The sequence below is a fragment of the Podarcis cretensis genome (genome assembly GCF_951804945.1).
Source record: "Podarcis cretensis genome assembly, chromosome: 5".
In the NCBI taxonomy this organism is placed as follows: domain Eukaryota; kingdom Metazoa; phylum Chordata; class Lepidosauria; order Squamata; family Lacertidae; genus Podarcis; species Podarcis cretensis.
Genome location: NC_137174.1, coordinates 78,401,169 through 78,426,923, shown reverse-complemented (window position 1 = coordinate 78,426,923; position 25,755 = coordinate 78,401,169). Strand labels below are relative to the sequence as shown.

General features: G+C 41.2%; 2 protein-coding genes across 5 annotated transcripts in view; one reads left to right on the top strand and one right to left on the bottom strand.

Moving 5' to 3' along the window:
- MED12L (mediator complex subunit 12L) overlaps positions 1 to 25,755 on the bottom strand; it is a 180,916-nt gene that overhangs the window by 45,898 nt on the left and 109,263 nt on the right. Inside the window, exons 17-23 of the mRNA XM_079977534.1 lie at positions 16,533 to 16,680; positions 15,932 to 16,050; positions 13,935 to 14,078; positions 10,850 to 11,013; positions 8,454 to 8,585; positions 2,498 to 2,725; positions 1,550 to 1,691 (exon numbers count right to left, since the gene is read on the bottom strand). Of these exons, the coding sequence (XP_079833660.1) occupies positions 1,550 to 1,691; positions 2,498 to 2,725; positions 8,454 to 8,585; positions 10,850 to 11,013; positions 13,935 to 14,078; positions 15,932 to 16,050; positions 16,533 to 16,680 (1,077 nt within the window). The remainder of the gene's footprint in view (positions 1 to 1,549; positions 1,692 to 2,497; positions 2,726 to 8,453; positions 8,586 to 10,849; positions 11,014 to 13,934; positions 14,079 to 15,931; positions 16,051 to 16,532; positions 16,681 to 25,755) is intronic.
- P2RY12 (purinergic receptor P2Y12) lies at positions 797 to 24,216 on the top strand. Of its 4 annotated transcripts, XM_079978187.1 has the most exons (4): positions 6,033 to 6,050; positions 10,066 to 10,165; positions 18,647 to 19,135; positions 22,924 to 24,216. In XM_079978187.1, the coding sequence occupies exons 3-4, from the start codon at positions 19,010 to 19,012 to the stop codon at positions 23,941 to 23,943; spliced, it is 1,146 nt and encodes a 381-aa protein (XP_079834313.1). In that variant the 5' UTR covers positions 6,033 to 6,050; positions 10,066 to 10,165; positions 18,647 to 19,009; the 3' UTR covers positions 23,944 to 24,216. The 4 variants fall into 4 exon arrangements, with proteins under 4 accessions (XP_079834315.1, XP_079834312.1, XP_079834313.1 ...); XM_079978189.1 differs by lacking the exons at positions 6,033 to 6,050; positions 10,066 to 10,165 and adding an exon at positions 797 to 813; XM_079978186.1 differs by lacking the exon at positions 10,066 to 10,165 and having other exon boundaries at positions 5,990 to 6,050.

Below are 25,755 nucleotides of genomic sequence, written 5' to 3'. Positions count from 1 at the left end.
TTTATTACCTTCACTTGTTTGTTAAAATCTGTTTGCTGTTTCTTTCCTCAATTTTTTTTTTTAATTAATTTTATTTTATTTATTTTTTTGGCTATAACCTGAACTTGGTTGACCAATAAACTTTGGATTGGATATAGTTACTTCTGTCCAAGCAAACATGCCCTCCAAATCAGAATTGCAAGCCATAGTTTGTTGGCTGTAACAGATGGAATTCCAGATGGCATTAAGTTATTCAAGGGAAATTCTAATTTACTATACATGTAAAGCACATGGCTCACCCCAAAGGATTCAGGGAACAGCAGTTTCCCCTTTACCAAGCTACAATTCCAAGCACCCTTAACAAACTACAGTTCCCAGGATTCGTTGGGGGTTTGTCATGTGCTTTAAAACTTTACGCATATGGTGTGTACACATCCTTAGTTGTTTCTTCTGTGCTATTTTGTACTTTCTCCACTGTATGAACCCAACTAGTCAGATAAGCAAGTCTGATGACATCGCTAGGTAGTGAAATCAGATTGGGCAGCGTACTGCTGGCCCTGAGAACAAATGAAAGAGTATTGTCCTTATCTAAGAAAAGGGAGGAAGGAAACAACATGTCCCAACAGTTAAGGCAACCACAGCACAGCATAGTGAGACAAAGAGAGTCCACGCAGTTGTCACTGCAGTGAGAAATGTTCCTTGCGTCGCTGCACTGAAACAGCTTCATTGCCGCATGTTGTAGCAAGACAGGGAACCATGGCCTACTGCCCCAGTTATCTTCGTAAAGGAGAAGGAGGACATCTGAGGAAGTCTCTCTCCAACAGAAGGTTGCAGGTAAGGGTGTTTTGGGGGTGGGAGGTGGGGGGTGGGATGGGGAACAGGCTAGCCATCCCTGACCTTGGTTCTTAAACCACAGTTCTTAAACTAATGATGAGATGCAATGAGAAATTGCATCAAAAGCAGACACAAGGGTATGCATGTAGAAGCCCATTATACCAGAAAAGGTATGCTGTTTATTTAAAGCTTCACTTTAGCATTGGCTGTCAGGACTGCGTATGTTAGTGATGGGGCGAAACCATGGGACCAAATATTATTTCTGAGCCTCCTTGGAGGTTACATATGAGAGCAGAAAATATCTTATGTATGTGGGTATTAGTCACATAGAGGACAAAAGTGACTGTCATCCCCTTTATTTCAAATAGTAAAATTCCACTGGTCTGCATAATCTGAGGCTTAGTTGCAGGCAGGTTGCAGGAAGCCAGCATACATTCTATTAGATCCATTCCTGAATTTCTAATGAACATTAGTGGAAATGTCACAAAGGTGGAAATAAGAGAAAATACAATGAGTTGTTCATAACTAAGTTATAAACTAAGTTTATAACTCTTCAAAATAATTCCCCCCTTTATTTCTTGGAATTGTTTCTACTTTGCTTCCAATATAAAATTACCAAAACATCTGCTATACAAAATTAAAAAAAACAAGGCTTGGTTATGTGATAATTCCAGATGGCCAGCCATAGTAAAGATATAGGTACTTATCTACTGATAGAAGCATTTTCTGCACTTACATCCACACTGCAGAGAAGGTCATTAAACCCCCAGACATGGTTTGACGAACAGCAAAGGGCTTTCAAGACCCCTAGCCATTCCGAGCTTAGCACTGTGCAGCAAGCGGTTAACTCTGCACACAAATTGGCAATGTCGTTGATTCTAGAAGAAAACAGAAAAGATAAATTAATGCTAATTGACTGACAACAAGATAGATAGATAGATAGATAGATAGATAGATAGATAGATATTTCAGTAGTCATAGAATCGTAGAAATGTAGAGTTGGAAGGGATCCTGAGGATTATCTAGTCCAACCCCCCTGCAAGGCAGGAACATGCAACTGTTGTATACAGGGATTGGACCTGCAACCTTGGTGTTACATCAGCACACTTTAACCTACTGAGCTACTGAGACCACCAGTATGCTCCTTAACGAGGGATGCGGGTGGAGCTGTGGTCTAAACCACAGAGCCTAAGACTTGCTGATCAGAAGGTCAGCGGTTCGAATCCCCGTGATGGGGTGAGCTCCTGTTGCTCGGTCCCTGCTCCTGCCAACCTAGCAGTTAAAAAGCATGTCAAAATGCAAGTAGATAAATAGGTACCGCTCCAGCTAGAAGGTAAACGGTGTTTCCATGTGCTGCTCTGGTTTGCCAGAAGCGGCTTAGTCATGCTAGCCACATGACCCGGAAGCTGTACGCCGGCTCCCTCAGCCAGTGAAGTGAGATGAGCGCCACAACCCCAGAGTCGGCTACGACTGGACCTAATGGTCAGGGGTCCCTTTACCTTTACGCTCCTTAACCCAAACTAGTCTGCAACTAGTGAGTCAAGACAACCCATAACATGAGCGAGCAGAGCTCAAGTTTTTTTCCTTTTCACTAAGATTTTTAAAAGAAGGGAGGGAGAGAGGAAGGGAGGGAGGGGAATTTAATGTTCAAAGAGGCAGCTTGGTCTCTGCAATGTCACCTTACCTGCCTGTATCTTGGTGGCCCATGCATACATTCATCAGTGCATTACACACAAAACTATAGCGACTAGGTGGATTGTCATTCAAGATCTTGCCCAACATAGAATAATTGAGGCTGTGGATTGAGGGATTCTCAATAAAATCCAACATGAACTCTGGATCCCATAACAAGTTGGAGTTTGAGGGCTGAACATTGCTATAGATGGTTTGCTTCACTTTTGAGCAGGCACTACTAAAATAAAATAAAAGGGAAGAGTTAGGGAGGAAAATACAAACACTTTGCAGAATTCAGGTGTCTTTGGCCTATCAAATGTTTATTGAAATATGAGTTAAATAGCTACCCAATATTTTGTATATTTCTCAGGTTACTAAGCACACTGGCTTTCAAATTTTAAGCACCTGAATGGGCTTGTCAAAGAAGTCAGATATATACCTACATTGGGAGAAAAATTGATTAGCCTAATTCTGAAGTCAGCAGTGCAACTGCAAAATCTGGGCACCGCAGAATCTTTTGGCTTGGATTAGATGCTCAATATGCTTGGAAGTTCATCACTCACACAACTTCATAGTTCTCAAGCTGGATCTCAGTTTTAATCAGTGCAATAAATCATACAATTATGCCTAAATTAACCACAAAACTCTTCTAAAACACTTTTGTATTAGTAGTAACAGTGCTTACCCTTTAAGCTTTATATTTAATTAAATGTTTTATGTACTGCCTGTTGAGCAGGCATTCCAAGACAGTGTACAGTAATATAAAATATAATGCCAAAAATATACAAATTAAAATTAAAACCTAATCAAACCATCAGTGAAAAATACTTAAAATTCTACAGTGGCTAGTATTAATAGCCAACAAAGGCCATGCTGAACAAGGAAGTTTTTAACATGCTGGCACTGTAACAAAGTTGGTCCTCTCAGGTGAGACCATTCTAGAGTGTTGGTGCCACCACAGAAAAGGCCTTCTTCCTGGTTGTTGCCAGATGTATGCAGTAGCACAACTAGGAGAGCCTCTGATAATGTTTTCAGTATGCAAGAAGATCTGGATGTGAGATGTTCTGCCAGAATAATATATATATAATAAACAAGATGGAGGGTGTACCTTAAGGAAGGACCCCTAGGCAGGAAGCCATTCTTCTGCTGAGTGTCAAGGGCTGGAAGTCTACAGCCCTATTCTATGTGTGATGTCACTTCACATAATGTACAAAAGAAAGGTTTTGGCCAAGATTTCAGAATTTTTTTAATTAAAAAAACAGTGCCCAGAAACTCATTTACAGACTTCCTTCAAGCCCTCTGGAGGATGGGCATGGGGCGGGGGAATAAGAAGAGAATGAATCAAGGTTTCAAATTAATCTTCAGCCTCTGGACCTCCCAGTCTTGAGAAATCCTGATCACGACCACCTGCCCCTGCAATAATTAACAGCTGACAAATCTACAAACATACTCTGTCCAGTGTTTATTCAAAAGGTTGGTTGCAACTGTGTAGTTCAGGGTGTATTCAGCTTGGAAGGACACCAACCTCATGCTCATAATAAACACATATCAAGGCTCTTTTCCTTCTTTAAGTTATGTGAAATGTTTTGTGAAATGAAGCAGGCAGATTAAGAATTACTATGATTTCAAAAATGCCAGTGCTACGATACTGGAGTTTGAACTAAAGCAGCATTCCAATACTACAGAAACATCCAGTTCCGAAACTGATAACAGGAGAAAACAGTACTGGTGGTACATTTGCAAAAAGGATCCTCTGTACCACCACCCCTGCCCCCAACCCCCGCAATGTACCAATACTGCATAACAGCTCCAAAAGATGTGGGGAAAAGTAATACTAGGGCTTAATCTAGACACTTCTAGAAGAAGTGTTTCAGATTAAAGCGTTGTAAATTTAAACAGGGAAAACAGGTGGGGGAAAATGGGATTCCACGTCACCATCCGGTGGCACAAAGGTATATTGCACATACACGCATATAAATCGCTTTTTCTTTACCCATCTAGCTGAGTCCTGAACAATATCATATTTGTTGATAGGATCTAGGCAGGCTTCCTCAAACTCAGCCCTCCAGATGTTTTTGACCTACAAGTCCCATGATCCCTAGCTAGCAGGACCAGTGGTCAGGGATGATGGGAATTGTAGTCTCGAAACATCTGGAGGGCCGAGTTTGAGGAAGCCTGATCTAGGGGGTTCTGGCATTACTGGTTTGGAGCAGTAATGAAACTGCAGTAATGAAACTGCCCTATCCAAGTGATTTGACTAACCACAGCAGCAGCAACTGGGTGACCACTAATATTCACAGACCAAACAACAATGCTCCCAGGTACATGATGCCCTTGTTGCTTTCTTCCATTGTCCAGAGTCTCAGACTGTTAGTCACACTTTGGACACATTGAAAGAAGTATGAAACCATGGTTAACTTGTCCCATCTATTTCAACAGGACCTAGGTGCAATTAACTTGAGTTTTGCTCCAACCAATATATGCCAATTCCACAGAGATTAGTCTCTCAGAGCAGCTTATATGCAGTTTCCTCTAAAATATCATTACTGATACACCATTGGTTCAAGCGAGACCTGAAATCACGATGTGCTTTTAGAGTGCTGAATGGACAGAATCAGGGCCAGACCGCCAAAGAGGCACAGTGAGGCAGTGTGCGGGGGCTTCACCTGGCTGTCTCCAAACGTCAGAGGGGGGGCAGAGTGAGGAGACACTGGGGGTCCTGCCTCATGTGGCAAAATATCCTGGGTCAACCCCCTGGACAGAAGTGTTATGTGCCACAGGTGCCAGCCCATGGCCAGAACAGCGTGGAAGCAAGTTGTTCCATGGATGGAAGAGATAAGATAAAGTAACAAGCAGTAGAAGCCATAGTGATGCAAATTATAAGGGAAGACGAAGATGAGATAGAGCCAAGTCTGAAAGCAATGTTTTCTCTGCATTGTGGGGAACAGAAGAGAGTGGGTAGATGAAGGAATGGAACCTATTTGTCATTGATTAAAATTTGATTGTCCCACACTTTGATGTAAAAACTTTAGGAATGGAACCTATTTGTCATTGATTAAAATTTGATTGTCCCACACTTTGATGTAAAAACTTTAACAACACTTTTTAAAAATCAGGAATAGAGAACTCTGTGACCTTCCAGATACTGGACTCCAAATTCCATCAGCCAAGTGTTATTCTTTCTTAAATAGGGATAGCAAATTTGTTAGCTTCTGCCTTGCAAAACAGCCCTCATGCTTTCTCAGTCACAGATTTTATGAAACGCTTCTAATGCTCCTTAAAGACAACTTGTTTATACTGGAAAATTTAGAGCGTTGCAACAGTACTTTTTTTTAAAAAAGCAAGCCACTAAACACTGCTGGATCACAATGGGCTTTTTTCACGACAAGTTCTGGAAGATTTTGAAGATACAATTCATACAGAAAATGAGACAGTTGATTCTTTAAAAGGGGAAGTTTAGTTAAATTTGCAACGCTTAAATAGGAAGTCCCAGGCTTTTTACATGTAAATTGCATGGGACGTTTTGTACAGGGGAAAGGCTAAAAGCCTGAAGTAAGATATAGGTAAGACTCAAACTTCAAATAAATTTAAAATGTTAAGATATTTAATGTTTTACTCTGTGTGGAAAGCCATGGGCTTATTAGAAAGCTGACTATTTTAATATAGCAGGGAGAATGAAATTGGACACTTCTGCTTACAAATCTACTGCAATTGCTCATCAGAGATAATACGGGAGTTTTCTAATGATTTGACTGGAAACTTAAAGGCACAGCTCCTCAAAGCAGCAAAGCCAAAATTCATACAATTAAGTCAAGTGAATTAATTCTTACATGAGTTAAAATACAGTAAGCTTAAATGTCTTCAGTATAAAAGCACTAGGTTTTTTGCTGTTTGAAGTGTAAAGATGGATTAAGCCTTCTATTTCAAGTAGTGAATAGCAGTAGGCAATAGATATAGCACAACAAAAAAATAAAGCACTTCTCAAATTATTCTGTGCCTTTACTTTACTAAATAAATTTATCTATTTATGGAATATCACCATTTGGAGACCAGGACTTCTACCTATTTAAGTATGGGCACACTTTCTGAAGACACCAACTCTCTAAGTTAAATAGGCATAAAACACAGAAATCATTCAAGAGAATAAAAATTTGAGACTGAAATTCATGATAGTAATATACAAATTTGTTCTTCAAAAGTGTACCAATCCTGCTTTCTAGGAAGAGGTTGGTGCATTTTACAATCCTGGGTTCAGGGGAGAATCTGTCTAAATTATTAAATTATAATTTTCTAACATTGTAGTAATTTAATACACTGCATTATACAGTGTTTTGGTCTGGTTTGGATGCATACATCTTGGCTTATTAAGACAAGACAGGGATGAGCCTTGTGCCCAAACACTCAAATCAACTTCAAACTATGGTTTATGGTGTGATCTTGTTCTAATCCCAGTAATCATAGTTCCCCAGCTTGGATGAAATTGAAACAATGGTTAATCAATCCTGGAAGTTTTCAATTTCAGTGCACCTGAAAGAGAATGGGGGGTGCTAAGGATTTGCTGAGTTAAGAATTTGAACTGGAATACAAAAGGGGGAGGTGAGAGGTCTGCGAAACAAGTTAATAGAAATAAGTAATGGAAATTATATTTGTTTTAACTGTTTTTAATTTTGTATCTTTGTATTTTTGTTATTTTTTGTGTATTTGTGTATTTTTGTTTTTTGTATTAATTTGGCAACTCTAATAAATATTTATTAAAAAAAGAGAGAGAATGGGGGGTGCACCTCCCTCCTTCATGTGCACCTGCCAAATGAGGGAAGGTGGGCAGCTACCATGGAGAGGGTCTTTTCAGTGGTGGTGCCCCTGTTACAAAGCATGCTCCACTGAGATGCTCCCCTGGCAACTACATTGTGGTCTTTAGGGGCACCAGATGAAAACCTTTTTCATTTCCCCAAGGATCTTGTGTTCTAAAAATATGTTCCAGTGTTTTTTAAATGGGGAGTCTACCATTTCTCTTGTTGCCACCCTCCAATTTCTATTGGGGGTGGTAAGTGGAGAAAAAGCCTCAGATTTTCTCAGGACTGGGTGGGCTATACGAGTCCATGGGGCAGTGAGCAAGATACAGTGGTACCTTGGTTCTCAAACTTAATCCATTCAGGAAGTCCATTCCAAAACCAAAGAGTTCCAAAACCAAGGCGCGCTTTCCCATAGAAAGTAATGCAAAATGGATTAATCCGTTCCAGACTTTTAAAAACAACCCCTAAAACAGCAATTTAACATGAATTTTACTAACTAACAAGACCATTGATCCATAAAATGAAAGCAATAAACAATGTACTGCAGTCACACAATCAATCAATCAGTAGCTGAACTGGGTTCCACACAGTCACAAAAGCAAAACAAAAGGAGCTGCAAAAACAAAAATGCAAAATAAATAGCAAAAACAGACAGACCTCAGAGTAACACTCAAAATGGAAGTGTGGCACTCAAAACGGAAGTGTAACACCCAAAACGGAGTACATTCGGCTTCCGAAAAAAGTTCGCAAACTGGAACACTTACTTCCAGGTTTGCAGTGCTTGGGTTCCAAGTTGTTTGAGTACCAAGGCATTTGAGAACCAAGGTACCACTGTACAGAATTCAAACAAACACATTAATTTGCATCAATAGGGAAATGAATGGGTGGCTTGGGGACAAAAGTTCTCCCCAGATTGTAATCCACAAACATGTCTACAAGTAAGCCTATCAAAAATAACTGCTTAGATGAAACCAGGGGTAGAAACAAGTTTTCAAGGTTTTCAAACTAGAACCTGCTTTGTAGGAACAGAAATAAAAACAGGCGAAGGCAGAGAATGTATACAAGGCAGAGAATGAATACAAGGAGCAATTAATATATCAACGTCTATTAATGTAAGAATACACACCAACTTTTTAGATCAAATTTTGAAAAGAAGAGCCTGCAGCTACCAACCTGAAAAGATCTCCAAATTTGCTTCTGAGATGGCTACAGGACATGTAGAGATCATAGAGATAGGCTAAAATACATCTTTCTGGGGAAGAGCATTCTGATGGATTAACGACGTGTTTGACAACACCACATAATCTGTAAAAAGAGAACAAAATCATTCAGAGTTGATGACGGGGAGAGTGGTATAGTCCCTTCATATATTTCAGAGCTGAGAAGTTTAACACTGTGTGTTCCTAAATCACTGAGCTTCGAAGCTAAAGGGGGATGCTGTTTACATCTCATCCTATATAAAGAGCTTTCTTTCCCTTTTATCTCACCACCACTTTTTTCCAATGCACTTGGGAGTCCTTCGGATTGTTTAGTAAAGAGAAGAAAATGCACCATGGACTTCCCTACCTATAAGCATGAGGCTTTAATTAATTTGATCCTTAATTAATTTGAGAGCCAGTGTGGTGTAGTGGTTAAGAGCGGTAGTCTCGTAATCAGGGGATCCGGGTTCGTGTCTCCGCTCCTCCACATGCAGCTCCTGGGTGACCTTGGGCCAGTCACACTTCTTTGAAGTCTCTCAGCCCCACTCACCTCACAGAGTGTTTGTTGTGGGGGAGGAAGGGGGAAAGGAGAATGTTAGCCGCTTTGAGACTCCTTAAAGGGAGTGAAAGGCGGGATATCAAATCCAAACTCTTCTTCTTCTTCTTCTTCTTCTTCTTCTCTAGAGCCTAATGGGACGCGGGTGGCGCTGTGGGTAAAAGCCTCAGCGCCTAGGGCTTGCCGATCAAAAGGTCGGCGGTTCGAATCCCCGCGGCGGAGTGCGCTCCCGCTGCTCGGTCCCAGCGCCTGCCAACCTAGCAGTTCGAAAGCACCTCCGGGTGCAAGTAGATAAATAGGGACCGCTTGCCAGCGGGAAGGTAAACGGCGTTTCCGTGTGCGGCTCTGGCTCTGGCCAGAGCAGCGATGTCACGCTAGCCACGTGACCCGGAAGTGTCTCCGGACAGCGCTGGCCCCTGGCCTCTTGAGTGAGATGGGCGCACAACCCCAGAGTCTGTCAAGACTGGCCCGTATGGGCAGGGGTACCTTTACCTTTACCTAAGTGGAAGGAGATGAGCATGCCTAACACACAATTCTCATCAACCTCATACAATACGACAATTCTCAAGATTCCTTCAGAGGAATCTATTAGCATTAAACCACTTCCAAAAATAAGTAGAAGATGTGTAGTTTTAAGGAAAATAAACTGAAGCACCATTATCCAAATGCCAGTAATCAAAAATTTCCTAATGGCATGAATTCATTCAACAAATCCCAGTATAAGTCCCGTTACTAATTACATTTGAATTCCTGAAGGAGTTCAGAGCATTCACAGAAAGGAGTTCAGAGCAGGCACACGGCCAGCTCCTCAGGGAAGGTGAGGTTACATGCACACTAACCCATCTGAACCACAAAAATGTAGATTTTCTCAATCCGGAATCATCCCTGCTTATCCTCAACATGCTGTGTTCAATCTAGATTGATTCTAGATCCTGTCGTCACAAGGCTAGGTGTGGTTACTTGATACATGCTTAGAAATTTTCCCCTTGATTAGGTTATCTACTCCTTTTCCTCCCTGCACATGCCTCAGGTGAATGAAGAAGGAAGTGGCAACAGCATATACACATTAGTCAGGTGGCCCACCCATTGCTGGGACTGCCAAATCTGTTTTCACCTGAACACACTGCAGCGTAATGCATAACCAATCTGCAATGTGCTTGTAGTTATTAATTTTTTTTGAATGAAATTAGATTTGCAGGAACAACCTAGATCAAGGTTGTGTTTGGACTATGTAGAATACAGTGGTACCTTGGGTTAAGAACTTAATTCGTTCTGGAGGTCTGTTCTTAACCTGAAACTGTTCTTAACCTGAAGTACCACTTTAGCTAATGGGGCCTCCTGCTGCCACCGCACCACCAGAGCGCGATTTCTGTTCTCATCCTGAAGCAAAGTTCTTAACCCGAGGTAATATTTCTGGGTTAGCGGAGTCTGTAACCTGAAGCGTATGTAACCTGAAGCGTATGTAACCCGAAGCGTATGTAACCCGAGGTATAATAATAATAATAATAATAATAATAATAATAATTATTTGTACCCCGCTCGAAAAGCAATTTCCCCAGTCTTCACTGATTCTATAACAAAATGTCATGTATATGCAGGCTGAGAGATAAAGGTGCATCAGGTATATTCCCATTCTTTACTAGAATGGCAACAGCAATGTACGTTTGCATTCCTGGCTATACAAAAGTTTTGTGTTTTCCACAGACTTTTCAAGCAATACTAAACACTGTTTGCAAACTGAGAATGCACTAATTCTAGCATGTAAGAAAGCTATTAACATTTTGAAGTCTTAGAAAAATATTACCACTACAAACCCTTCAAAAACCTGAGCAGTTTGGTCTGGATTCAGAATGAGGCAAGCATGGTAATGTCTCAGGACAGCAACGATGCAAACACACAATCCTGTTGTGTAACTTCCTGCCAAGCTGGAGGACTTCAAGAGAAGCTCAGCTTCCACCACACTCAGCTCATTCAGCAGCTGAAATTAAATATATACATATATATGTCTTGGTTACATAAGCCTCCCAGGCCCCCCCAAAAAACATAAAAGGAAAAAAGTATTATAGGCAGATCTAATGATGCGATGCCTCTTTCCTGCTGTAAAGGAGTAGAAACATGGAAAGGAGATAGAAAAAGCACAGCACTTTTTTCATCATGATAAAAATCATTGTGTCTAGACCTGGGTTCAAGTTCCTAAACATAGGAAATGAAATGTAAGCAGCCTTCAAACAAGTTACTGCAGAAGTGCAGGAGTTTTTGTTTCGTTGCCTTTGAAAAACCCTTGGCTTCGTCTATCTCCATGGAAGAAAAGCATAGCATCTGAAGCAGTTCTGTAAAAATATAAATGAAAGCTGTTTGATATAGCAGCTTCTTCAAAAAGGATTTTAGTGTGAAGTACCTTAAAGTGGTGGTACAACTTAGCTCAAGCAATGTAAGAACTGGTTTGGCTCTGCAATTGATGTGCTGCTTGCTACTCGAGTCAGGGGTAAGAGCAATCCAAATCGCTGGTCCACCACGATGGACAGCGGCGTAGCGTGGGTTGTCAGCACCCGGGGCAAGGCAAGTAATTTGCGCCCCCTAACCCGGGGCAAGGCAAGTAATTTGCGCCCCTAACCCCTAACCTGCCGCCGCTGCCAGCTTCTTCTTGCTGCTGCCTGGGCTGGTTGGGTGTAGTTCTCTCCCACGCTCAGCGCTGCGCTGGGCGGCCGCTGCACTGTCCCTCCCCCATATAGTCCCTCCCTCGCTCTCTCTCCGCTCCGCTCCGCACCGCAAAGCAACGCATGCCTGGCACCCTCCCCCTCCACAGTGGGCGGCGACCCGGCAGCTCGGATTGGATTCGCACAGCCAGCACTGCAGTGAGAGAGAGTGAGTGAGCCAGGTAGGGGCAGAGAGCTGCGAGTGCGAGTGCGAGCGCGAGCGCGAGCGCCCCCCCCCCCCAATGTTGCGCCCGGTGCGGCTGGCCCCCCTGCACCCCCGCTACGCCACTGACGATGGACAAGGTTGGATAAGGCAGAGGTGTCCCAGCTTTTGACACCAGAGGAGCTCTCCCACCAACGAGGAGGCCCTTCCAGTGAGAAGTCCCACAGCAGACCCACCCAAATTGTGGATGAGCAGAAGCTACCTCTGGTGGCATTTGGGGAATGGGGAAGGGCAAGCACAGGAGCTGCTAGATCATGTGCCAACCATGCCACTATGCTGTGACAGCAACAAGACTTCCACTTGCCCAGGAAAACCTGCTCTTTACTGCTGAATTGGAACAAACCTTGGGTTTTCCATGGATTTGATGTTTGCTTTGATTTAGCACATAAGAGTGGGTTTTCCTAGGGAAAGCGGTGGAGCAAACAGAAAACCACTTGGACCCAAGCCTAGAAAGCATGGGACAAGCGGAAAGCTTTCTATGCACAGGGCTTTGCAAGTGTGGACGAGCCCTGAGTGCTGAAACAGTGAATGAGTGTTCTTGCCTGACACGCCTCCACCCTGGCCAGCACAAGCAGAGGGGCTATTGAAACAGCAATGGCTACACTGCTCCGTCAAACCACACAATTGCCGGCCAGGGATGCGGACTAACACCTCTGTGGCTTACTTGGCATCAGGTATGTGCACTTGACATTTCCGAACATATTTGACTCTCGTACTTTTTGCATAAAAGGGGAAACCGATATCATGTTATGTTAGGCACAGGGCCAGATTTAGGTTTGATGAGGCCCTAAGCTACTGAAGGTAATGGGGCTCCTTTATATGTCCAGCTGTCCTTTGTCAACAACAAATTGTCGCTGTTTTTTGTGTTGAATATATGCTATATGGTAATTTGTGGACCTAACAAGTACCTAAAGCCATTTGCACATAACAAAATATGTATTTTATCAAAGTAATTGATGTAGAAATGAGCAAACCAGTGATATTTTAGGGAGCAGGCTAGCAGGTGGGGTCCATTACTTACATCATAGGAGCCTACACAAAACAAAACACTGTTGCTGTATGTAGGTTTTATTTTATTTGTTTTTTATCTTATATTTTGGAAATGTACATGCGGGATGTACATTCCCTAAGCTACAGCTTGTTTAGCTGATACATTAATCCGGCACTGGTTAGGTGCATTCACACTGGCTGTTTGCAGGTGAATTAGTGCTGGAACTACTGGGTTTATTGCTGTAGTGTTCAGTGCTTTTTTTCTGGGGGTACTCAACAGTATTCTGTATGGGCAACTTTTTTTTTCTAGAAGAAAAGCACTGGTAGTGTTTGAACCTGACCAAGATAAGTTTGGTATGAACTTTTCTTCTCTGCCTCGGGCAGCCTTAGTTCATTCCTAATATTTCAGTGTGGACCGTACAGAATGATACTCTAAAGTAGTCTATTGCTGAAGTTTTTGCAAACCAAATTACTATGCTTTGAAAGTACAGGCGTGAACACACCCTAAAATTGAGCATGTTTACTTTGACCTAAGTTCAATGGACTTTTCTTCCCAGTAAGAGTGTTTAAAATCACAGCCTTAGTTTAAGGTTACCAGATGTCCCCATTTCCCAGGGACAGTCCCTAGATTTACAAATCAATCCCCTAACAAAATCCATTGAAGTTGAAAAGTATCCCTGGATTCATTGATTTACAAATCAATCCCCTAACAAAATTTACAAATCAGTCCCCTAACAAGATCCATTGAAGTTGAAAAGTGTCCCCGGATTCATTGAAAAAAATCTGGTAACCTTACCTTTGTTACATACTGCAAAGCACTTACTATTATTGGTGCCAATTGTGGGGGTGGGGGGAACCGATTAGGCTTTTTTGCGCTGAAATTCTAAAGAACATTACTGTATTTTTTATTGTTTTATTTGTGAACGAACTTTGAAGCTGCTATTAAAGCTGGGATGGAAATAATTTAAATGAAGAAATAAGTCCCATTACCTGAACAGCAAAGTCAATAAGCCCATTGATATTTAAAGCAGGCTCCATTAGATCAAAGATAAGCTGTATGTGGTGAGCCAATGGAAGATGATATGATGTCCCTGAAGCAAAACTAGTAATCTGTTCCAGAACATTGTTGGAGATCTGTTTAAAAAAATAAATAAAAATGGAACTGCCAGTAAATTAAAGCACTGCACCAGCTGACGTACCATCATGCCTACAATCACATTCATTTGATTTGTTGTTTTGGATCATTTCCCTAAAGCCACAAACAACAAGCGCAACAACAAGTCTTCTGTATCCTGTCCTCCCCCATGAGTCCCCCAAATCTGCTCCAGAGGATCTCACCACCTTTTGGGGGGTAGAAGGAACAGGAATGGGAGAGGAAACTCCATTGCATGCACCAGTGAAGCTACAGCCACTGGATACGGACCTGAAATGTTACATACATTTGCCATCCACACACCTGCCAACTGAGAGTAGCAGCTCATGCATCTAGTTCACGAAAACCTATGCCATAACCAAATCCAAGGTGTCAGAAGACCCTTCGCTATTTTTGCCAAAACAGTCTAACGGGGCTATCCGGTGATGTAGTGAAGAGGGAATGCAGGTGAATGCTGCTCCAGGACTCCCCCCCACACACACACACAGCAGGAGCAATAACAACATCTGCCAGAGCATCGGGGTAATTGATGGCTGCTGCTTATTCTGACTAGTGAATACAGTGTTAATGAAGCTTGCAAATTTGTGACAGATTAGCACAGAGGAAGTCAGAGAATGAGGAAATCCACCCAGAAGAGGCTGGGTACTTCTTTCCTTTTCATTAATGGGGTTCCTACTTCATGCTACCTGCTTAAATGGGAACACCTCTTTGCATGACCGTTTGTATTTCTAATTGAAATCTAAAGGTCACTTTTCAGCTGGCTAAGGATAGTGCTAATGGTCTTCCTCGTGAAATCCTAGAATTGTTCCAGTCTTTCTTGCCTCCACTTCAAAGTGCACATAAGGAAGTTATTAATGTGCAAAACCACTGCTCCAAGATAAACTAACACAGTTGATCCTGAAATAAGAGATTGCCTGCCTAGATTTCTGATTTATACACTGATTGCCAAAACACAGTGGAAGAACTCCCGATAAAAGCTTGCAAATATGCAGCATCTCTTTACCAATTCATTTGACATGCCGGCAAGAACCTCCAGCTTTTACTGACTGACTGTGAGAGCCTTTGGAATTTTGAAATCTGGTTCTGGCTGTTTTTTCACGTGGCCAATGTATGTATCAACACATTCTTAAAAACATAGCAGCTGTGGAATCTTACTTAAAGAGACATGTGGTGGAGACCATTAGCCACAGTTTACATAGTGATTATATGAATTGTCATTAAAAGGCTCTATGAGGCATTCCTGGGGCAAAATAAACCATATGTGATTGCAGACTGAATTCTCTACAGATTTAGCAAGATACTAGTCAGGCTGCTCTCTAAGCCTGGAACTTCTTCCCCCTTCTTCCTCCCTCCCACCCACCCACCCTTCCAAAGCCAGACTGAAGAATCTCTTTGCAACACATTCCTTTAGGAATGCATTTTCTGAAAGCACACAAAAGGCCCATTCATACTGTGTGTATACCAAGCTTCCTGTACCTCCATTAATTCTTGTCCATTTGATGTTCTCCTCCAAATCACCACACACCTTCCCCTCCCTCAATCCAATTTTTCTCATACCATGGAGACTCCAACAACTATGAGAAAATCTAGACCGAGGGGCAACAAAATGTGGGAAAGGGACGAGTTGGAGGAGAACCTTATATGGACAATGGATAATTAATGCAGATACAGGAAATTTACCATCCACATTAAACAACAATATGGATGAGCCCCAAATCTCTACTCTTCCATCTTCCTCCCCCCCCCCTTTTCTCCAGTTCATGCACACTTTATATTACGACTGAAACTTCAACACAGAAATGGAAAAGATTGCAATTTCTACAGTGGAAAATACCTGACATGTCACTTGATGCTGATCGAAGTATGAAAGCTGTTGCAGTTTTGTAAACACAGTCTCTAATGTCGGAAAGGTTTCCTGTTTGTTCTTCTTGACTTTCTGCCCTTCTTCTCCAGCTAAAACATTTTTTGCACAGTTTACGGCAAAGTCTAATCCAACAAAGATTTATTTGAGAATAAAAAACATAAATTTTCATTGCATGCAACACTGGCAGGGGAAAACTGCAAACACATTCTATATTTAGAACGTCATTTTTTTTAGAAGACTGAACTAAACTAAATATTTTGTTTTAAAAATAGCAAACAAATTAATTTGGTTCTAAAGCTTGAGCATGAGAGTGCAAGTTCTTATCAAGAAGGCTATTAGCACCGATACATACTTAAGTTGTTTAATGTGTCATGAAAGGCAGCCATAAATATAGTTTAATTGGTTTATGTGTCATGCTACATGAAAAACAACAGAAAATATTTGGCTGCCTTGAACAGGATAATTCAGACATGATGATTCTGCAGAGTTCATAAGGGTGCTTCTCATAACTCCCTCTATCCTGGTTTTAAAAGGACAATGAAAGCTCAGCAATGGGCATTCAGGTAATTACCGCTTGTTTCTGTAGTGCTTTTCTTATTTAGGATTTTCAAGATATCTTTGGTAATCTTCTTTAACTGATGCCTTGCCTCTTCACGTTCCTTGCCAACACCATAAAGAAGAATCATGCGCTGGTTACATTCATGACTTGAAGATTCATCCTTTTAATCAAAGAGAAAATACAATAAATCAAGAGGAAGCTGGATAGGAAACGGAAAACAGTGATATCTTAGTAAAGAATTGTGAGAATAATTGTGAGAATAATTGTGAGAATAATGGACGAGGCAACGTTGGATGAAAAGCTGTAGAAAAAACAAATCGGAGCTTTGCTTAACACACTGAAAAGTGTATCTCAGGGACTTACATAAAGAGAAAGCAGATCTTAACTAAGTGTAAATGTCATTTATTTGTTTATTACATTTATATCCTGCCTGTCCTCCAAGCAGCTGAAGGTAGCAAATGGGTTGACTTCCTCCCCATTTAATCCTCTCAACAAACCTGTGATATAGGTTAGGATGAGTGACAGTGGTCTCCCAGTGACTCCAAGGTCAGCCAGTGAGGCTCATGGCTGAGTAGGGATTTGAATCCTGGTCTCCCAGGTCCTAGACCATTTTTCTAACCACCACACCACTGCTGCACACAAACTTGTATATAAAAAAGAGGCGCATATACAAACAGAATGCACACATTGCTTTCGCATTTCATTACTTTAACCGAATTCTATTCCTTTCATAAGTCACTTCTCTTTTTATCTATTCAATACATGAAATTAACCACAGGGGAGGAGGTAATTTTGAACGGGGGTTCCGTTCCTGACCCCCTTGCACATCGGCAGAGCGCGCATAAGCCCGCGCTGCGCCATTTTCAGGCCACTTCCGGTTCAGCAGTGATGAGCATGTGCGTGGTCTTGTGTCAATCAGACACGCATAAAATGGCCACGGCCTGCACTACTATTAAATTCCACCTATTTGTAACTGGAGGATTGCCAAGAAAGCCCAACTTGGTTACATCTCATTTCCAAAAGAGGACATTCTCAAAAATGAGTGGAATATTTGCAGGGAAGATAAAAGATAGAAGGCCACTGTGGGAAAAGGATGCTGGAAATAGATGGGCCAGCAGGCTCATCTTATGGTCTTATGTTCCTGGACAGATTACTGCTGTTCGTGGGACTGCAGCTACTGCAGAATGCCACTGCCTGATCTCAAATCACAACTCCAGATTTCTTGCGAACTTCTGGACCTAGTACATAAAGCTCTAAACAACATGGAACCCAAGTACACCCCAGACATTGCCTTCTCCAGCTACTGCCCCATCTATTAAAATCTGCTGAAAATGGCCTACTTATTATTCTGACTGTAACTTCTGTTGGGCAGGCAATGACACAAGACAGGGCATTCTCGGTGGTGGCCCCTCACCACAACTGTGGAACTCCCTCTCAAAGGACATGCGGCTTTCCCCCCACCACCACCTCCATGTTAGCCTCATTTAAGCATTAACTATAAACAAAAACAAAAACCACACAGCCAGCCCCTTGGAACGTGATTTACTTTCTTGATGTTACTGCCATTTTGTATATTTATTTTATTTATTTGTATATGTCTCCAACACTCTAACCACTCTATGCCATACTGGTTTATGATGTTATGGTGCTCTTAACATTTTCTTTTTAAATTGAATCATTAGCCACCCTGTGCCCCTACTGGGAGGAAACGCAGGATACAAGTATGAGGAATAATAGTAGCCCTGGCTCTGAAGAGGTGTCCGGTTTTCTCAATTTCCAGACTCCTGTTCTGTTGTAAATTTCTCTTGAGGATTTTAAAGTGTTAAGGAGGTTAGTTTCTGCATAGTGCAGATCAATAGTAATCTTGTTCAGTTTGAACAGGGACGGATGGGTTCTACAGAAATACCATCTCTTTAAAGTGATAAAAATTGCCCTAGCAACTGTTGCCTAGGCAAACAATACTCATTTTAAAAAAGTATGGCACTGCATCTATTCTGAAAGGGATGTAATCTTATCTTCCACAAATCAGAAGGACATTTATTATGTTAATGTGGTTAAGTTGCACAACCTAGTTCCTGCCAAAAAGCTTTTAAATTACATTATGGTGTGTGCTTTTTGTTTTGCAGAACTGTTACTTAGCTGATTTACATTGGAGGGCGAATGCCAGAATCTACTAAAACTGATCTCAGAACTGTTCTAGGGGAGCACCATAGTGTGTCTACCTTGGAATAATGGGACTGTACTTTGCAACATATATATATTCTTTTCTTAACTAAAAAAAATAAATATTTCCTTTCGGGAGAAAGAAACTGAAGCTGTCACTTGGAATTTGAAACTGCCTCTATTCCAGCTGCTTAAAATCAGAGAGCATCCTAAGGACTTCAGCCCAGTACTTCCTCTTTGCCTGTTCTGATTCACTCGCTTGGGCTGCTTTCTGCATGGGACGGATATTTTTTTGCTGATGAAGTCTGCTAAGTGAATATTGCCTCATGACAATCAGTCACACACCTAGACAAAAAGAGAAGGCAACTGAGAACAGCACACTTTCACTTCCAGCAAATGCAACCATCCAAAACAAGAAAGCCCAAGATCTCTTTTTTCTGCAGTTGATCAAGGTAACTTTATAATTTCTACTGTAATTTTTATTTGCCCCTGCATTCTGTACATCAGCCAGTTACTTATTTTCCTGCTATGTTTCATGCAAACTTTATTGTGCTATATATATTTTTTAAGTCCTGCAATGTCTAAAAAGGCACGAAAGTTACAATGCTTGTGTGCCATGTTTTGGTGTAAAATGCTAGGCATATCAGTCATAGAATTTACAGAGGGCCAAGTATGCAACTATCATTTATAGAGGTCAAATATATTTAATGTGACAATCACCTGTACTTATAGCTGAAAGCAAACATGAAACATTCCTGTTTCAAACAGTAATCTATTTAGGCTATATAGATATGCAGAAAAGGGGAAAAAACACAAAGATTAGCTATCTTTTACATAGTTGCAGACATTCTAGTTCAAAAGCACGTCAAAGTGCAAGTAGATAAATAGGTACCACTCCAGCGGGAAGGTAAACGGCGTTTCCATGCGCTGCTCTGGTTTGCCAGAAGCGGCTAAGTCATGCTGGCCACATGACCTGGAAGCTGTACGCCGGCTGCCTCGGCCAATAAAGCGAGATGAGCGCCGCAACTGGACCTAACAGTCAGGGGTCCCTTTACCTTTACCTAAACATTCTAAATGCATGCATACTGCCACTTCTCTGCTCATTTGTTCTTGAAAAATTCCACTTAAGATTAAAATAGCTTGGGCACTTCTATGGTTTCTAATGTTTTCTGCTTGAAAATGTGTGCTGAGCAGATTTTGTAATAAAGCTACTGTAAGATGAGGAGTGAAGTTGCATGGAGCTAATCTCTTTATAAATATTTTGACATCTCCAGGTAAGTATCGTTTTTTATTCACCCATTCCTGGCTGCTGCAAATCAGGTCTGCCCTTCTGCAGAAATATATGTTTTTTCTATGCTTTCCCTATACAATTCAGAAGCAAATGCTTCTCCCGATGGGAACCATTCTCTGAATACACATAAAAGTGCAAATCAGAAAGCCTAGGGTAAACCTCTTCTATGAGTACAGTAGACATTTATGAGTGGCCAAAAAAAAGAGAGAGAGGAAATGCATCACCAACAGAGAGGGCAAAAGGTGAAACAGATCCACACAAAATTTGCATGTGCTGATTCATATTCATTAGATGCAAACTTAGAAAGAATTCAAAGAACAGAAATACAACGGAGCTCATCACAGTGGAGAAGACTGCAACCAGAGTGCTTGCACAATCCAGGTGGTAACAGTGGCTGGGCAACTTCAAGGCCCCTTCTCTTCCTTGTTTGTCACCTTGACTCAACACCTTTCAAATAGAGGACACCCTCTGATAGATACATGCTTTATCTCCTTAACGCTTAAGGCTCCTCCAAAAAAACCAAAAAACCCTATTCATTGATTTAACATTCATTCTTATTTTCTTGTAATTCTTAGATTGTACTTTTATTATTTGTTGTGAGGCAGTTGTAAGCCTATGAGCATTAATCTTGCATTTTTCCTGAGTTTGCTTGCATGTCGTCTTATTAATCATTCATCATTCCTACACTTTTCAAGGCACTTCCCAGTCAGTTTCCAAACAAGAAGTCGGGTGTGTGTGTTTTTTTTAAAAAATGGATCTGCTATGCTAGGACAATAGTGCTTTAACTGAGTGAACCTAAATTTACAGTATGATCTGGACCCCAGGCCCCACCCCACAAAATGCTGACAGACTGGAGGCACCCTTAGTCATTAAAAAATGTGTCCAGTGGATGCACATGGAAGACTCAGTTGAGTGGAGCCCTCTGTGCTCCCAACTCCATGAGCCATGAACCATATCTAATAGTTTACAAAAGAATACCTAGATAATTCCCATTTTGCTCCTATTTTGGTTCGAGTTGAGGCAACAAACCATGCCATAATCCCTGGCTTAGCATTATGTCCAAACTAGAGGTTGAGGTTTGTTTCACTGCAAACAAAACACACAGTGGCTGTACTCTTTGGAGGCATTATGCTTCTGAATTCCAGTTCCTGGAAACTGCAAGGGGAGAAAGTGTTACTGCGCTCAGAACATGCTTAGAGGCTTTCAATAGGCATCTGCTGACCCCGTAAGAACAGGATGCTGAGCTAGATGGGTCATTTGCTCGAACCAGCAGTCTCTTCTACTGTTTTTATGCGAATTCAAGGTTTGTTCTTGGGTTTACTAATTGGAGCTTGGAATAAAAATAGCATTATGTCTGAACCGGAGACAGTGGCTTATTTTACTCCAAATTACATTTCTTTGTCTTGGCATTTTATTTTAAGTTAAAAACAAAGAGGAATGTCAGAGAATTCATGTTCTATACCAATTATGCAAATCATTTTTTCAAATTAAAAAGTCAATAGGAATATTAGTGTAAAATAATATAAACACTAAGACATTCTGAAACCATTTAATGTATTTATGCCATAATTTCAGGAGTCTAATATAAGGTTTCAGCTTCCTTATCCAAGTAACATGGTTCACTGGCAGCACAATGTAAACATGCCTGCTCAGAAGTCGGTCACAACAAGTTCTATAGGAGTTACTCCCACAGACATATGTATAGAATTGACCGGGACTTTAAAATTGTTTGTGACTTAAAATCTGAGCTTTTAAGTCTGATGTGTGACTGGTTTTACCTCTTTGTCTGCAGGTTAACAAGTTTTATGCTACCATTTGTTTACAAATTATTGTAGTTAAATGTTTTATTATTTTCTTTCTTGTGAATCACCCAAAGGACATATGTTGTGTAGCCTAGTAAACAAATATTGCTCTCCTCCAATCCATTCAGTAGAAAGTAAGTCCAATAATATAAAGCCAAGGAGGGGAATTCAAGACTAAACCTTCATTTGGAAATAAATACATCAATGTGTGCACCAGATCTGTCATTCCAGTAAGAGATACATGTGTTCTTATTTAGCATCAACCACAAGGTGGCCCCAGCAATATACAGAAAAGCTGGCCAGCGATAGCACAGCACTCTTGGAAATATACCGTATTTTTCTGTGTATAAGACTAAGTTTTTTCCCTTAAAAATAATGTCAAAAATTAGGGGGTGTCTTATACATGGGGGCGTCTTATAGACGGAAAAATACAATACTTTCCACTAAGACTTACACAAGAAAAAGTGAAAGTGGGGGAGGAAAGGTCTAGCTTAACATCACCTTGTGTGGTTTACATCACCATATGATTTTCATCCATTTCGGTTCTGACTCCTTAAGGATTTGGACCAGTTTTAGCCCAGTTCCTAAGACACATCAGGAACTGATGACAAAGTCTGCACCTCATCCTGGACGGAGTTCCTACTTAAAGTCTACACTTCCACAATTGAATGTGGGGAAGACATCACCTTATTATAAAGGAACTTAGCATTAGCACATCTTGTATCGTTTAGATGCACGTGAGAAGGTACACAGTCTCCCATGGCTCAAAATAGTGTGCTATTTGGAGTGGGGGACCTATCTGCAAGCAGGGACTTAGCCTGCTTTGATACAGTGGAAAGCTGGCGTGCACGTAGGCTAGTGAATCTTCCTGAAAGAATAGATTCCACCTTGATGCTTGGGTTGCTGAGACCAGTTTTGGAAACGTGAACGCAATGTGAAAAAGCTAGAAGGTACCTGCCATGTTTATACATAACAGATATGAAGTTTCTCTGTTATGTTTACTTAAGCATGCAGGTTGTCTGTGTTCTCTACGTCATAACAGGGTTTTTTTTTATGCTTAAAAGGTTGTCCACATTTATTAAGTTCCACTGAAGAAAATAACATTTGCTGAAATAATGTGACTTATCTGCTCCTTTTGCTTTGGTAGGAAGAAAATAAAGCCCAAATGAAACCAGAGTACAGTCCTCCTGGAAACTTCAGCAACTGCAGCACCACCAACAGGATGAATCAAGTTCTTTTTCCCTTGTTGTACACTTTTATCTTCCTTGTGGGTATCATTATGAACGGACTGGCCATGGGAGTCTTTTTCCAAATATCCAGCAAGTCAAATTTTATCATCTTTCTCAAGAACACAGTCATTTCTGACATCCTCATGATCCTAACATTTCCGTTCAAAATTCTCAGCGATGCAAACCTGGTGTCCTGGGAATTAAGAGGGTTTGTTTGCAAGGTGACGCAGGTAATATTTTACTTTACCATGTACATCAGCATTATTTTCTTGGGCCTTATAACCATTGATCGCTATTTGAAAACTGCCAGGCCCTTCAAGTCATCCAGCACCAGGAATTTATCAGGAGCTAAGATTCTCTCCGCAGTTATCTGGATATTTATGTTCTCTCTGTCGCTTCCAAACATGATTCTGACAGACAAGAAGCCAACACGCGAGAACGTGAAGAAATGCGCTGACCTGAAGTCTGACTTTGGGCTACTGTGGCATGAAATTGTTAACTATGTCTGCCAGTTTATCTTCTGGGTTAATTTGGTCATCATTGTCGTATGCTACACACTGATAACGAAAGAACTCTACAAATCCTATCAAAGGACAAGACGCACCGGGCAAGCAAACAAAAAGACTGTAAATATCAAAGTTTTCATCATAATTGGTGTCTTTTTCATTTGCTTTGTGCCATTCCATTTTGCCAGAATTCCTTATACTTTAAGCCAAACAAGAGATGTTTTTCGGTGCTCCACCCAGAACACACTGTATTACATAAAAGAGAGCACCTTATGGCTGACTTCCCTGAATGCGTGCCTAGATCCATTCATATATTTTGCCCTCTGTAAATCCTTCAGAAAGTCTCTCCTAAATGTACTGTGGAAATGTGCAACCAAAACAAGACGAGATCAAAGTACAGAAACTACTGACGATGAAACGACACCAATGTAGACCAACAAGAATTCCATATAATACAGCCAAGGCTGTTTAGCACGCTCTTCAATACACACATTAGCTTTAGAAGTGAATCTGTGTTTGTGCTTCTACTGAAATCATGAATCACGTGTAGTCTGTGATACTAACAACAAGCTGCTGAATGAGAACATCTCCTGCCTTTTCCTGTTTAATATAGCTATGGGACACTGAAAATAAAACTGGATGAGTTGGTAGAAGCATTTCTAATACTAAAAGTGCACAAAATAAATTGATATTCATAAAAACACAGTTGCGTACTCTCCGAACTCTAGTAATGTCATTAATAGTTAGACATTCAATGGGTTGCTTCAGATCCAGTCCCCAAGGTTTACGGGGATTCAGCAGCCTGCAATGGCGAAGTGGGAAGGACAGTTGTTGATTGCACCCTAAGTCGGTAAAGGTAAAGTACCCCTGACCGTTAGGTCCAGTCGCGGACGACTCTGGGGTTGCGTGCTCATCTTGCTCTATAGGCCGAGGGAACTGGCATTTGTCCGCAGACAGCTTCTGGGTCATGTGGCCAGCATGACTAAGCAGCTTCTGGAGAACCAGAGCAGCACACGGAAACGCCGTTTACCTTCCCGCCAGAGCGGTACCTATTTATCTACTTGCACTTTGACGTGTTTTTGAACTGCTAGGTGGGCAGGAGCTGGAACCGAACAACGGGCGCTCAGCCCATCACGGGGATTCGAACCACCGACCTTCTGATCAGCAAGCCCTAGGCTCTGTGGTTTAGACCACAGCACCACCCGCGTCCCTACCCTAAGTCACTAAAATTATATAAATAAGTAAAATTAAAGGGCCTTTTAGCTTAGCACACATTTGGGGTTTTTAATGATAATATTCTGCTTCGTGGTTTTGAAGCCTTGCTTTGTGTAACCAACCCAAGTAGGTATCACAATCTCTTGGGTGCTTACCATGTTGGCAGTTCTTTACCATGCACTGAATCTAACTAAGTTCCACTTAGAGTAGATCCACTGAAATTAATGGACCTAAGTTAGTTGTGCCCATTTATTTCAATGGGTCTACTCTTGAGTAGCATTGGATATAACTCTATATATCTTTCTGTCTATGTTTGTTTGTTTGTTTGTTTGTTTGTTTGTTTTAAAAAACCTAAGCATTGTACTTTGGTTCTAGGATGTAGCTGTCACAATGATTTAACAATGGTGAATGTACAGAAGTTGTTTACTTTTTCTGAATCACATCAGAGCCATCATTCTCTTGTTGCACGCTTGCACATTAACAAACAGCTTGTTGTAAACCAACTAGGACTTGCAAATGTGTCAAAAGTTCACTTTAAAATGAGTAATGCTTTATCAGATAGAGGCATTTAGGGAATAAAGGTTATTCTGTCAGGACCACAGCTTGTTTCTGTTATAAAGAGGTTTGCTGCTTCTTGTAAAACTCTCACAAAAGTAAATGCAAGGACTGAAGCCCTGCCTACCCATGGAACGTATTGACAAATGTATTTTCTTTAGGCTGAACTAGTAACTAAGGTTGTGTAGTGGCCCTGCCCACTTATTTCACTTTTGGTCCCACCTACTGCTGGCATGCCCAGAAAGTTAACCAAGAAGGAATGCATCCCTTCAGCTGAAAAAATGTTCCACTGTGATCTTAGCCTAGCTGCTAAGCTTTCCTAGAAAGAATTGTCATTTCTCAACCACAAGGCAGTTTTAGGCTGATGTTAGAGCACTAACTATAACCTCACCTTAAAGCTGCACTGAAGATCCTGAAAATAGGAAGCAACACTTTTTTTTGTCGGAAATGACACAATTTCAAAATTTCCTGGTT